Below are 15,693 nucleotides of genomic sequence, written 5' to 3' on the forward strand. Positions count from 1 at the left end.
GACTCATCTTCCATTAAGATCCATTTTGGACTTATTTTTATCACAGATTATTATTTTTGTATACCTCTGACCCTTCCCACAGGAAAGAACAAGAAAATGAACTCCATCCCCTGCTGAGGTGGCCTCTCACAGAGGTAGACCTACTGATATGTTACTACGCTGTTTTTTTTTCCAAACATTTACAACATTGCTTCCCAGAACAGAGTGAGGAACACGGAAAAATAGAAACAAATTCACACATTATGATCAAATGCATAATTCTCCATTATGATAATACTAATAATTATAAAGGGCCTCACAAAGATTTAAAAATGAATGCATTGCTTTAACTGTTCTTTTCCATTTGCACCCACTCTGTGTAGTGAACACATATTTCAAAGTATAACGGATATTGCAAGCTACAGATGTTATGAATTATTTTTCAGTGCTAGTCAGGTTTTTGGTACAGATAGATTTAGCCTCCTGGCTCCGAAAGCTAATACCTAAGAGTAATGATATATTCTTGAAACTAAAAATCAAGCAACTCCTATTTCTGTGTTCTTTCTAACTGACTTTTAATTTCAAAGGTCTGGAAGTTATATGTCTTATCAAGAAGCACTGAAGTATTTTAGAAAGGCAGGAAAATATTCTGAAATAATCATGAGACTTCAGGGATTAAGACATTAAGTAAAAAAAAATCTAACCTTATGAGTTTTTTTAACTCCTGGAATTGCCAGCTTTACATTTCCCACTGTCATGGTAACAGACATAAAACATCCCATCAGAGAACAGCAACTGTCCTGTGTGATTCATGCAATCTGCCAGCACCATGTGCATAATGGCTTTAGTCAAAGTGGATGCAATGCAGATGTACTACCTATGAGTACTCATGTGTTAAGGTGAAACATTTGTTTCTTACGAGTATTTTACAGTAGTCAGAAGAGAGCATTTCAGTGACTCAGAAAAGTGAGTATCATCTAATAAATTACATTTTGAATGATCTTTTGGAGTAATATAATTTGATGTTTGCCTGTTCACAGTTTAAGCTGCAGGCAACAGATGACAATTTAAGGATAGCTCCCTCAATCTTTACTTTGGGATTTACCAGAATTAACACTAACATAATGTAGTAGCCATAAAGAGTCATTTGGGGGGGATCTTCTCTGGTTTCAAGTAAACTTAGCCCTTCCTGTTCTGACCACATGGTCATAGCACAGCCCTAGTTTTATTATGACCTGAGGGCAGAGATATGTTCCTCGTTATTTCGGGTACTTCTAAACATAACATGGCCATTTTTCATAAATGTTGTAGGATTGTTTTCAACCTACTTTCATGCAAGCAAACAATGGAAGGAGCTGCTGTGACTGTGTCTGGACATAGTGAATAACATTTAAATAAGTGTTGGGAGAGAATTTCCTGATTGAATCTGGGAGTCTGCAGACCTGTTAGTTCCCTCTTTCTACTAGATGATGTGGTATACATCCTTGTAACTCTTAGATATTTTTGCTTTGTGACTTATTTATTTTGTTAGTAATTTAGTGATAGACCTTCCCCAGGTCAGCTATCACTGTAACAGTCATCTCCAGCCCAGAGGATGTAAACTCTCCACCACAGAGTTAAAGAATAAAGAAAAGAAAATAAATTTTACCCCCTAACCCTGAAAACAGTAAGATTTTAATTCAATTCTTAAGTTCCTTCTTCCTTTTTCCTTTCCTGAATCTGAAACTTTCCATACATCTCCTTTTTTAATCATTTCTGTTATAGATCCCCTTGAAAAAGCAAGATTTTCCCTTTCATGTTCATATTATCCCTTCTTTTCTTTTTCTTTTCTGGGCTGCTGCTACTATACAAATTTTATTAGCACTGTTCACCTTTCCTTTCCCATTCTTACTTCCCAGTGGTAAAGGATCAGTACAATCTTCCCAATTTGAAGGTGTGGAAATCAAAGCTGAAGACCTAATTGAACTTATGGAAAGAAATGGCATCAGAGCTGAATGATAACATAGCTTTTTAGCCCTGTTTGGCTAATGCACTTATGCCTTTGCTCCTACACCTCTTAGGTAGAGATATTCAGCAAAGAGTTTGGTTATTGCACCACTACAAACACTCTTCTTCCATGTCACCCTAAAATATGAATTCATTGAGAGCCTGTTTAGTTTCTGAGGCCTACACTGGAGCAGTAGAAGGGAAAACATGCACTCCAGCATAGAAACTGAGGTCATCCTAGGCTTTCACATTTTAGGTGGTGCGGGAGGTGCAGGCAGAAACGGGTTCTGGGATGACCTACTGCACATTTCTATTGTGCTGATGATGTATTACAGAACCAGACTGTAGTCCCATTTACACATGCACATGTTTTAAATGCTGTAGGATTTCTATAAATAATCTGACCATTTGTTGTTTTGCCATTAAATCCCTAAAGCTGCCGTGAAATTAGGTGGGCAGAAAAGATTTCTTGTTTTCACTGCTTTTTAAAATATGAGTACTTATCACATTCCTTTTCTTATTGAAATTACAACTCCAAGCATCCTCTCCTTAACAGATTTTTGTAGCAACTCAAAGCACTCCAAATAGATCCCAGGAAACAAACACAAAGCTGGTATGGGATGCTCTCCGAGGTGCCCTCTCACTTAAAAGCATGTGTGCAGAGAGCACACAAATTCTTTAAATACTGCTTTTCACCTTTTTCATTCCCTATTGACTGCCTAAGAAGTCTGCAGTAGAGTTGCTTATACAGCAAATGTAACCCTGCTAACAACAGAGTCATTTGTACAAAGCTTTTCAAGTCTCATAATTGGTCCCATAAGTTGAAAACTGCAACTCAACCCTCCCCACCCCTCCAGAAAAACCCATGCAGGCATGGTCCTTGGTCTTAAGGTCCCTTTGTGTCTGTGTTCATTGTTTCCACCTCTTTCCTTGCAGAGAAGCCAATGAGCAAGTTCTACTCCATCTATCTACTTTGCTTTCATAGTGTAAAGGACAATAATGCTCTGTGTGAATGAGCCCTTAAATATAATACAACCAAAGAGACCTAGAATTCCAGCATTTGTCAATATTGTTTGTCAGGGCAGGCATGTAAAGCAGGAGAAATAAGTTTAAAAAAAATTGCAATGTATTTTGAAGGATATATTCTTAGATTTGAACTTTAGGAAAAGATTAAAGTATATTCAGAAAAATACTCTTTTTTTCTGTAACCTGATTATCTTCTTTTGGCCCACTTCCTTTTAATCACATGACAGATCCTGGACATGGGTAAAGCAAAATACGGACCAGTGAATCCAAGATTGATAAGGAGGGGACACTCTCAAATCTGGGTTAGAGAGAGGTGTTTTGAAAATCTGCTTAGAACTACAATCTTTTCTAAATACGATGGTAACTGGACTCTGCGAGCAGAGTTTTCCTGAGTAGCTGAAGGCTAGTATTGGCAGTTCCTTGCTGTTATTGGTGGCTTCACATAGGACCCAAATTCCTAGGTCTCCTCCCTGTTGGCAGGGGGTTCTCAGTGAACATTGGACCTTTGGACTCTTTAGCTCTTCCTAAGACTTGGCTGGGAACCTTTCGCAGTTGAATAGCACAGGCTTTATGTTGTGAAAACACAGGTAGCTTTTAAATAGTTACATGTCTTACCAAGGAATATACCCTATAAAGGTGTTAAGAACATAATAATACACATACTGTAGATGTCCATAACACTAGTAGGTGTCAGCAGTGATTATTTAGCATGTTTTAAGCACTGTAATCACCTGCTATGACTTATAATAATTGACTCACATTTTACTAGCTATCTATTAGCTATTTATTTGTGCATTGGGAAATTTTAGAAATGAACCCTTGTCACAGTGCAAGCCAGAAAACAGTCACTTCTTGTATCACTTGTACTTGGCAGTCAGGTTTTCCATTCCTGCCACTAGGCTTTCTTAAATGGCATTTCCTACTCTGAAGCAAGCAAACAAATCTAAGGAAAAAAAAGAAAACACACGGAGTTGGTAACTGTTACCTTGGAGTAAGCAGCTAATAAAGAAAGGATGTGTTTAGAGTGGATTAATTTTCGCCTAGAATCATGTTTATCAACTGGAACATCAGCAATTCAGGTTGCGATGCAACAAGGCCTGTCTTTTACTGTTACACTGGCAAAAGCTAATGACTTTTTGTTAATATAAAGCAGTCTATATCCAGGCCAATATATTTTTTTTTCTTGACAACTTTTCAAGATTGTTTTCTAATTATTGCGTTCTTGACAATAATTTTTCAGGATGTACTGAGTACAGGGCTTTAATTCATGCTTTCTTTAACTTCCAAGGCATCCCAAAAATTGTATCTAAGCAGAATATATACAAAAATTTTAATAATCTGTGGCAAATTTATTACAAAATAATGCTGGTAACCTGAGTTTATTTTTTCCATGCTTTAATTTTATCACACATAACTTCATTAATCTGAAAGTAAGTTGTACAGCCTCGAGTGGACATGGAGGCCCTGTGTTGGCAGTTTAATTCTCTGAGAGTGACATATCCTTTCTGTCACTGACATCCACCTTAGACAGGATGCACTGCCCCGTGGGGCGGCTGCCTAACTCTCCCCATGGCTGTGAAAGGAGCCCAGATGACTCTTAAGATAGCTGACATCACCTGAGATCACTCCTATATTACAGATAATACCTGTAATACTTCATATAGATCCTCCAGTCTCATCTCCAACATGTTAGAGTATCACGATTCACCCAAGTGAATCAAGTTAGCATGTGGAAAGCCCAATGCCCTGTGTTTGATGACAGCATAGTTATGTTTGGCTGAAGAATGGTGTCCAAAAAGGCATTTAGTCTTCAGTTTTAAGGCCATGGTATTGTGATGCAGAGGCTACTCTCAGTATAAGTGACAATATACTTTCCCAGATTTCATGGTTCCATTTTTATTGATAATATTTTTGTTAAATGGTCCAGTTCCATGAAGTCAGGGGATTTCATGAGAGTCTCAGCTTCTATTAAACATAAAAGGAATAAGTCTCTAGTCCTTATTGTTAGAAGGAAAAAATACATAAAACATGGAATAACTTGTCCTAAAGGCTCAGCAATTACAATGTAAATTAGCAGAAACTTTTTTATTTAAAAATTATATTTGTTAATGTCTGGACATTTAAGGATCCATGCTTTCTCTTATTACATCTGAGAGTCTCAGCTTCTATTAAACATAAAAGGAATAAGTCTCTAGTCCTTATTGTTAGAAGGAAAAAATACATAAAACATGGAATAACTTGTCCTAAAGGCTCAGCAATTACAATGTAAATTAGCAGAAACTTTTTTATTTAAAAATTATATTTGTTAATGTCTGGACATTTAAGGATCCATGCTTTCTCTTATTACATCTTTAGACTTTAGAACTGTAAGATTTTTAGCTAAACATTTAGCTTTAAAAAATATGTTTTTGAAAGGTTAGTAAACACTCAAATAATGGCAGGGATTTTAAAGCTGTGTACACAATAGTAAGTAATCCTATCTGTTTTCTTGAACTCATAAAATGACTGAGACTGATCACCTATGAGGTACGTATTATTTTTCTTTAAAAAGATTTATGTTGACAACAGAAGTTCAAATCAAGGTATATCCCAAAGGAGATAATTTCCTTTATAATGAGAGATGAGGTTCCCAAATGGAGTCATGATCAGAAAATGGGTGTTCAGATGTTTCTGGAAGATTTTCTACAATGAGAGAAATAATCTTTTGTCAACAAATAAATTAGCTGTTGTCATGTTACCATGGTTCAGCTGTTGAAGAGCCATCAGTTAATACAGTTTAGACACTGTACATGTTCAGATAAACTGCCTCATGTTACCAGATCCCTGGAATAATGCTTTACATATCTGTAAGCTTTTCAGCCACTGATCTCGAAGTGCTTTTCAAACACACACTGCAACACCCATGCTGAGCTTTAATATACCCTTCTTTACCTTACAGCTGGAGAAACCCTGCATTTCTGAGCTGTGAGTAAAATTCCAGTTTAAGTTGTAATACTGCTTGAACTTTGATTACTGACATCCATCTCCCACACACCTTTTGGAGACCAGAAAACCTCCATGGATGCTCACAGCAAGAGGGCTAGAGGGACCCCCCTACATCCTGTGAAGTCTCCAAGGAAGGTGATCTCATTGCATCTTGCAGAACACAGACACTGCTCACTTCGTAAGGGGCTGCCAGACTTATCTGAAGGTGAAATAAAGCTCTGACCACCACCTCTGAATGCACTTATGGAGCATTCTGCGTCCGCTGCAGGGCTGAGTAATCACACATGCGTTCTCCTGCCTACCAGGGCGCTCTGGGAGGAACCTTTTCTTGAGACTCCCTTTGGGAGGATGAGACTTTAAATGGAACGGTTAATCCTTGCTAGAGCTTTTACAAGGCATGTTTTCCTGGCCAACTGACTGCACATCTTCCTTGTACTTATTATCTTAAAACATGAAAAGCTGCCTCTGACCAGCTGTATCAGCTACTCCCCACCTGTAATGTGTGCTAATAAGGAAGACGTTTGTGATTTCTATGGAAAGTCTGGCTATAGCATAGTAATGCCTTATACTGAGGCACGATTAAAAAGTGAACCTGTGGCTCCCTTTTAGCAATAGGAGGCAGATTCAGAAAAGGCAGCACTTTTATAAAGATACCGTGGTGGACTTCCTTGAGCCCGTTGCACAAAGGTAATACATCTCATATAAGGTAGGCACATGGGGCTCTGCTCTCGATCTGTCAGTAACTGCAGCTCAGAGAGAATTCTTCTTCGGGGTGTGAGAAGACGGCATTCTCGTTCCTGCTAACTCAGCTCTTGGCTTGGAGGCAAAATAAATTAATTCGGAGGTATGTGCTTAGGAAGATGTGACTGAAGCTTGAAAGTACAGGAATGTAAAAATTCAGCTGACAAGAGTGTAATTGGACCACTGGGCATTTTTTTCACTGTTTTTATTGAATTTGGATTTTTTTTTTTTTTTTTTATTCCCATCCAGTGCTCATGAGACAAGGGGCAAACCTGATCTCTGGACCCTGGATGTGATAGTTCTCCTGTGATTTATTCACATAACTCTGTGTCAGATAGTTGTTTTTTTCCTTATGAAGCAAGAGTTTACAAATAGCAAATGCCCCTTTGGGCACAAAAAGAAGCATGCTGAGGAAGAGGAGACCTCTCCATAAGTAGCCCACATTAGGGTCCTCCAGCTGCCTTGTTCTGACGTACCCTCTGCACCCAGGGGCTCGTGGCTGCAAAGAGCCAGAGAGTGAGTGGAAGAAAGGATCCTGATCCAGATTTCAACTTTCCTTTGCAGGACTTAATTTAGTAAGCTCTTAATATATCCCTGGGAGGAGTCTTGTTATTGCCTGCAGTTTTTCTTCAATTAGTGCCCATGGGACTAGATGACTAAATTTGATAATTCTGGGGGAGGGAGGTAGCTAATTTGGTTGGGTCGGAAACCCAACTGAGCTGAAGGGAGATGCGGGCCAGGAGTGGTGGTTAGCAGGGAGGCGGAACTGTCACTGCTGGTTTCATGGCTCCCATGTGCACATTGCCTTCCTGACTGCCGCGCCCCAAGCACCCTTCATCCCACAGCCCAGGAGCTGCTAGGTCGTCCTGGCAGGACCTCCACCGTTTGCAACAAAATTTTGAGCTCTTGGGGCCAGCTCCTGGCTTTCCTCAAGTCCGTAGGTAAATCTGACCTTGTCTGAGTCACACAGAAAGGGATTCAAGGCTGGAAGAGAGGAGAGCGAAGGCAGATTTGCCTGTGAGCAGGCAGCACACACAGCTGTCCTGTCCCTGTTCGCAGGGGCGGCCATCAGACCTGCACCCTGGTGAGCCTCCCACTTGGGCCACGACCCATCAGGGGCTGTCGTAGCCACATGTGTCAAGGATGGATGAAACTTAATGCCAAGTCTGGGGAATTCTGAATGATTCTTAATACCTTGAGCTTTGCCAGGGAAATATTATTTATTTTTCAGGGCTGCATATTTTAAGCCCAGGGAGATCTCTCTTCCCTTGTGCCCAGAGGCTGGATGTTATCAGCCCAGCTGCTTCAAAAGCACAATCTTTTCATTGCAGTATCTGCAGCATGTGGGTTTAAACCAAGCTCAACATATATCTCTTTCTTATCACCCCTCTCAAAATTATCTGGGAAACACAGACCCGGGGCCTTAATTGCTGTATTTCTGAGTCTCCTTGTCATCATGGGACTCTATTAACCCAGAAGCATCTGTAGGCAGTGGACTGTAGTGCAACCCTTTGGAAACCATGTGTGTGTGAAGGAGAACTGAACAAACATGGGAGCAAGTACAGCAACAAAGGTTCCCAGCATGAATATCTTTACTTTTTTACCAAGTGAAAGCTCCTTACGTTCTGCAGAATTGAAACAGACTGGGTACAAGTTCTCAAAATAACTTAAATTCCATCAACATTAGCCAATGTAACAACAATAAAACCTAAGAGCTTCATGGCATGTGGGGCAATCTCCTCCCCACTCCCCACCCCATGTTTGCTACTATCTGGCACCTAAATGGTAAAAAAAGAAAATATCTTTCAACAGGGACAGTACTATGAAAGCTCTATGAATGCATGGCTAGGTTAGTCCGTGCTCATTTGTGCAACTTGGCTTGCATTGTTCATTGGGTCTTTGCCAAACATATCTGTTGTGTAATTATGTGGCTTGTTTTAATAAATTCACAGAAGTTTCTAGGGATGTAACTAATGTTTCCCCCTCCTTTCTGTAATTATACGACACCCAGCACAATGAGACCCAGGTCCTAATTGGTGGACTTGTGCCATGATTTACAGTAATTATCAAAAGCCAATACTATAATATAGGAAAATAGAAACAACCAGCTATACCTTTAAACAGCTGAGAGAAGACTTTAAAAAAAAAAAAAAGCTCTATAAATTCATAAGAGAAGTTATTTATCTGTCCACTGGATAAATTGCCTAATTTTCTTGCGAGCAAAACCAATTTTAATTGATTTTCTGCACTGTACACTGACTTAGACTGAATAATACTGGCTTAAACCAAGAGCAGTCTCGCTGAAGTCAACTTCATTACTTGAGACTTCTGCATGGGAAAGTCAAACACAGTGGTGGCAAGCATGGCTTCACATCCTGCTGGTCTGACTGTGCAGACAAGCCCTTGTACGTGAGGGAGTAAGGGGAGTTTGTGAGAAAGGTTCTCATGGTTTCAGCTTGAACAGTGTCTAAGAAAGATATTTAATAAGGAGCTCTAAAATGTGTTCATTATTTTGGAGAGTTTCCAAGCTCTTTCCTCCAAAGAGCTGGTTCCAGTATATATGATTCAGGGTTGCTTATTCCATGCTCATGTATTCCAATAGAAATGGGATGATTTCTATGTTGAGGTACTAGACAGTATGATTAAGGGTGTTGGAGCTTGGACCATGCAATTTAGAACCGTTTAAAATGTTTCCATTCCCACATCTGACCTCACTGAATTTATTTAATATGCATTTGAAGGAATAGCCTCGAAAAGTTATTTTCTCTGCAACAGAAATCTGTGGTCTTTCAAAGAACAGATGAAATGTACATACACAAAATATACATTAAAAAATCAAACATTCTTCGTGGTCACAACAAATGTCCATCTTGTCAGGGCTTTATGGCCTACTTCATATAGTACATTCTAGTTAACAGTAGCTGTAGCATATTTCTTTGACAAAAACCCAGTTACGGACTGGCAGTGAGTAGCAACCTCACCATCTCAGCTGCAAACCCGTGGCTAGAATGTAAGTATATACCCTGTGGAGATACTCTTGGGCTTACCTAGGTCAGAGCACTGCACCACGCGAAGATGGCACTGGCAGCGGAAGGGGCACACTGGTCCAAATCCAGATATGACGGGATCGTCCGTTGGAGGCATATCGGCCGACCCTTCATCCTCCAGCATAAAGTCAAAGAGGCCCTGCTGGTGGAATGGCTTGGCCAAGCATGCTGGCAGCAGTAGGACGAAGAGAAGAGCCAGCCTCATGGCTTAGTTCATCGACTCCAGGCAGAACCTAGGGATCAAAGCAGGAGATTTACAACAAAAGTAAGTTTCCCATAGCTGCACAGTTCCTGCTGAAGGAGGTCCAGTATATCCACCAATTGCATAACTGTTCCTTTCAATAAATGAAACCCGAATTGTGAAAATAGGACAGTTATGTGATAGGAGTTTGGTAACTGCTTGTCAATAGGCTTTTTTTTTACAGAGCAGTTTAAAGGCAACTGGAAACACATCTGTTTGCATATTTAGAGTAATATTTATTAGGAACAGGCAGCGCTGTCAACTTTGTTATGCAAAACAGTCAAAACAATAAGCCACATTTTCCATGTGTCTGTTTTCTGCCAACGTAACAGTCTATTTGATTTCATTAGTATTTGTTTCATAGCAATGAGCTTGTCCCCTGGGGACGAACCTGAGGTTCCCAAACTCACTGTAATGCAGTATTTGATGTCTTGAGAAATATTTTTTTTAAAAAGTGCCAGCTTGCTGTGTGTTTTAAATTATAGCCTAGTAAAACTGACTGAGAAAGAGTAGGATCTAGTGACGGGGTGGAGAGAGAGGGGAAGATCTTTAGTTGTTTAAATGAGCTATACTTCTTTCCCAGATTAAACAGCACAATAAAATGGAATATAATGTTGTGTTATATTGGATATTCTTGGCTTTCTTTCCAAATTTTTGGCTAGGGGATTTTATGATATAAACAATGCACCCTGAAAATCCTCTGCTTTGCACTGCATAAGCATTTGAATTGATGCTTGTAGTATTGTCAGCACACTTTCTAATGGGACTTCAGGGCCTCATTCTGCAGACTTTCATGCTCAGGAGCAACTTTACACAAATATATATTGCCATACATAGAAATACAAAGACATTTTTTACGCTGAGGGTGGTGAAGCACTGGAACAGGTTGCCCAGGGAGGTGGTGGATGCCCCATCCCTGGAAACATTCAAGGTGAGGTTGGACTGGGCTCTGAGCAACCTGATCTAGTTGAAGATGTCCCTGCCCACAGCAGGGGGGTTGGACTAGATGACCTTTAGAGGTCCCTTCCAACCCAAACTATTCTATGATTCTATGATTCTATACTAACAAGGAAAACTGCTTAAATACGTGTTCTCAGGACCTAGGCCTAAATGCATTTCAACACATTGTACATTGTGCTACCTGTGTTGCTAAGGAGAAATTACAAAGCAGCTGTTTGCAGGTTTTGTATCAAGGCTGTGTAGATCAGCTAAGTTTCTGAAAATTATTTTCTTTTACTATTTATTTTATATAAGGAAGCTTATCTTTTACAAACCTTCATGGGCCTAAAAACAACCCACAAAAATATATGAAGAAACCTGCTTTCAAGTTGCCAACTGACAGAAAGGCAAATTTGTCATTTATTTAGGAGCCTTTTCTTAAAATGGATGGCATAGTCCTGAATACAGATGTTGCTCTTTGTAATGAAAGCAAAAATGTCCACTTGCTTCTTCAGGTCAATAACTTCCGAAATGCCTTGTCTGGGTGCTACCTGGGATTAATTTTTTTCTAGCAGAAGTTATCTAACAGTTAGGGGAGTGGTATAACGTTCCTCAGCTCCATATTGACTAATAGAAAGATAAAAAAACTGGGGGAGAGGCAGAGGAGGAGGACTGTCTCCCTCTCTACATTGACATACAGAACCTACCAAGTAGATGACTAACATAAGCAGCTGGTGTTAGGTGAGAGTGGTATACTGAGGCCTCTCTTTCTAGAATACCACATCCAGGTACTCTAACAGGAGTGGTCAGAATAAAAAAAGCTAAACAGATAAAAAACACAGGTGTGGAATTAGATACAGTCTATATTGTGCCTGGGTTCAATTTCCTTTATGAATTTCTACCTACAGGTGCCAATAATGCAATCCTGCAGAAACCTTTAGGGCTCGGTCTTGAGAGGATGATAACGTTACCTTATAAAATATGCTAGTGCTTTAAAATCATAGCTTATATTTCTGTCATCTACCTAACAGGAAGACAGGTATCCCAAAGACTTCAAAGTGACTTCACATGGAGTAAAACACCATTTCTGTTGCCTCTTTAAGAGACATAGTTGGTTTCTTAGTTGGACCTGAAAGTATTTTCTATTCCTGGAGCAGACATACTACCCACTGCATGCACTGAGGAGTTTCACAGCCCCCAATGTCAACTAGAGGGTCAGTGCATTTTATCATGTCCTGTTAGCCCAGCTCAGTGCTGTGCAAACTCATGCCATGCAGCAGGGGCAGGCTGTGTCCCCGTGTGGACCATCCTCCTGCATTCCCTCCTGCCCTGCCCCCCCCCCCCCCAAAGCTGGGGCTGTGTCCTTTCCCCAGCAACACCCCCATGATGCATGCAGAGTACACACGGACAAGTAAGGATGTCACAGCAAAGTGGTGTTAATACATGGTGGTGAGTTCTTACCATGGTTTAATCTAAAAGAAGATTTTTGAAATAATCATTATTATGTAGAAATTATTGTAAAGTAACAATGCAATTTATTAATAGTCTGAAATGGGAAGACAAATTTGCTAAATCATCACCATTTATCATAATAAGCTGCCTTGTGAAAATGATCAATAAAACATTATCCCAGTACAAATCATTTTTCAGAATGTACATTAACATCAATAAACATTGGGAATGCTGCACACCAACACTGGCATGGCACTGGCAGTCAGTACTTTTTAAAGAGCTTCCCCAGCTCTTTTTTATGTATTTGTATATTTTTAAAGTATTCTTAAGTATTTAAAACTGCTTGTATTCCCCCTCAGGGTCACGGTGCTGAAGCACCATCCATCCCAAGAATGCACAATCAGGATCTTATCCTGGAGTTAAATTACTACCCCTCAGAAAAACCCAAAACAATGCAAAGGCACTTTGGAAGTGTCTTCACACTTTACTTCTTGTTCACATTAATATTGATGACTTCACTTATCTTAGTTAAACCCTGTAGTAGGCCTTTTCCTTTGGTCCCTGTTTTGTCAAAACTAAAATAAAATCAGTAAGAGCTGCGTATAAAGGAAAACTGTAGGACAACAAAGAATATCAAGGATCTAATCCGAGGACACAGCAGAGAAAATAGCAGACACAAGCTACATATTAATCAGGAAATTGGAATAGATATGTGTCTGCATATCTTTATTCATATATATGTATTTGTACTGCAGGCATACATATCTGTTCCTATTGTTTGCATGTGTAAATGAACATAAACAGAGAAAAAAATATATACAAAACTGTACAAGTAAGAAATGTTTACATTTCACTTGCAAAAAAATTAGAGAGGGGAAAAAAATCTGAATTCTTAAAAGGTCTGTGACACAATATTTATGTCTGCAGGACATAACTGTTTAAATTTGCTTTAATTATGTGTTTACAATGAGGAAGACTTTTCCACAAACAGAGGAAACTATACCATAGACTTGGCCACATTTCAGTTTAAAATACCACTGGAAATATGCTTCATCAGTTCACGTCACCACTGTATTGGTGGTCTTCTTGTCACTTTACCTTAATATTAAGTTTAAAATATTAGTTCACCTACTGTCAGAAATCTCTCAAAATGCCACAAAAGACAAGTTAAACAATATGTGCAGTTTCAAAAAAAATCCCCGACATTATATGTTTTACCTATTTTGTGTAATAAAGTCTAGATGTCCAAACGTAGGAGTTGTAAGCTTTAAAGAGATTAAAACTCTGTTAACAGGAGTTTCAACTCCAGGAGTTTTCTTTTCTACTATTTCATTCATAGGAACCTTCTTTAAATATGAGTCCGTTGTTTGTACACTGTAACATAGCACTTTCTAACATTACAAAGACATACACTGAGCCCGTTTAAGTAACTACTACTTTTTTTTTCTCTGAAATTGAAATTATATTCATTAGTATTTGGAATATATATGAAGAAATCCGAATAAAAAAGAAATCGCAGAGTGTAGTTTAAAACAGAAAAGTAAGAACTCATGCATTTTTTACACTCATTACATCACCAATTCTAAACACTGGATTGCAAACAGAGAATATACTGCTGCAAAAGTTTACAGTAAGGAAAAAGAAAGGACTATAGCAGTGCTTATACAAATCAAAACAAGAGACAGAACAGTCAAATAAACAGTAGGAAATCTGCACAGTCCTTCAGAATGCATTCTTATGTTCCCAAGAAACAAAAGTGCTGGATACAAAACTTAACATTGCTAAACATTTAGCAGGATTTTTTCCTTGCTTCTCTTAAAATGCAACTAGTTCTTGCCGTAGACTTGCCTGAAGTTTTATTAGTGCAGCATAGTTCAGGAGAATTACTGAAAACCGTACCTTTTAATCCAGGATTTGCAACAGGAGCTCTCAAAGCTGAGATGTAATTAAACTAAATATTCAACCCAGGCAAAAGGCTTTGCAGGTGTGGAAAGGAGGAGGGGGTAAGTTCAGCTCAGTGACTGTCACTTGGTGGAAAACCCTCCTGCTTCTATTCCATAGCACAGTTAAAAAATAAGGTTTCTCTCAATGAACAGAATCCAGGCTGACACCCACATTAGATCATATGGTAATGATATGTCTCCTGTATTGTAGCCAGAAACTTTATCAGCTCTTTTGCTTTCTTTTCCTCCTTTTTCTTTTTCATTTGCTTTGTTTCTTTTTCATCTGTTTAGAATCCCAAACTACTTGTACACTGTAAGACAGATGTTTAGCTGTAATTCATCCTACTTATTTTATTTATGTCCCTACAACATATATTTAGGAAAGTTTTCTTGGTTTTAACTATGTTTTTTTTCTGACTCATTACTGAGAAAAATGTTTGGCTGTTCCTCTTGTTTATAGTATTTGTAATTCAAGGAAATGATATAAAATTAATCTTGGAGTTAGTCAAAGTGGAGATTAATATCAGAAAAAAGGGGTAGCTTTAGGTAAAACTAAACAGATACCAACCTGCCTTTGCTTATGCTATAATCATTGTCAAACCAAGTAGTATATACTGTAATATACTATTCCTGTCTAATAATAAAGTTTTTATGTATTTCCTCAAACTACAGCATGTTTTTGATATATATGAAAATCATGTTTTCATTAGAAGAACGATTCTAACATTTGTGGTTAGAACTGCTTTATATAAACCTTGCTTTTTTTTACTGCTTTCTCACCAGGACAGCAAAGCAGAGCGGAAATCAGCTTTAACTGTTTTTTGGGGGTGGGTTTTTTGGGGGTTTTTTTGGTTTTTGGTTTTTTTAAGAGACAGTGGAGATTTTTTAGCATGAAAGGAAAAATGTATCTGACTCATTGTTCAGATTTATATTGTATTTTAGTAATTTCTGTTTTGATGCAAGTATCAATGGAATCTAAAATGCAGTTTCTCTATTCCTGCACAATTTTAAAAGTCTAGCAAACTGAAGGGAGAGCAAATACAATAATTACTATTTATTTAGTAATCCAAACACATTGTGAACATGTGTAGCTTCCCTGTGCTCTTAGCTGTCCTATCTAAATACTGGAGGCTTGTGTCTCTGTGTTTTGACTTGTATCCTTTTATTTCTGCCCCTAGGCTAAGACCAGGTGCAAATCTGAAATTAAAGCCTGTAAAATGTGAAATGATGTTTAAAAGAAGTCTGCATTTTTAGAAACACAATAAACTCTTGAAATTTTAGCTATTCTCTTCATTTAATTTCAAGAAGAGACATTGAAATAGCTCTTATAATTGTTCTCCTTTGGTGGAAGAAA

At 38.6% G+C, this 15,693-nt stretch overlaps 1 protein-coding gene across 1 annotated transcript in view; it reads right to left on the minus strand.

Moving 5' to 3' along the window:
• DCN (decorin) overlaps positions 1-14,496 on the minus strand; it is a 40,877-nt gene extending 26,381 nt beyond the window's left edge. The window contains exons 1-2 of the mRNA XM_009284358.2: positions 14,296-14,496; positions 9,765-9,997 (exon numbers count right to left, since the gene is read on the minus strand). Coding sequence (XP_009282633.1) covers positions 9,765-9,969 — 205 coding nt within the window. The 5' untranslated portion in view covers positions 9,970-9,997; positions 14,296-14,496. The remainder of the gene's footprint in view (positions 1-9,764; positions 9,998-14,295) is intronic.
• Between the last annotated feature and the right edge of the window lie 1,197 nt (positions 14,497-15,693).

The sequence above is a fragment of the Aptenodytes forsteri genome, unplaced genomic scaffold, assembly GCF_000699145.1.
Source record: "Aptenodytes forsteri isolate BGI_AS27 unplaced genomic scaffold, ASM69914v1 Scaffold53, whole genome shotgun sequence".
Lineage (NCBI taxonomy): Eukaryota > Metazoa > Chordata > Aves > Sphenisciformes > Spheniscidae > Aptenodytes > Aptenodytes forsteri.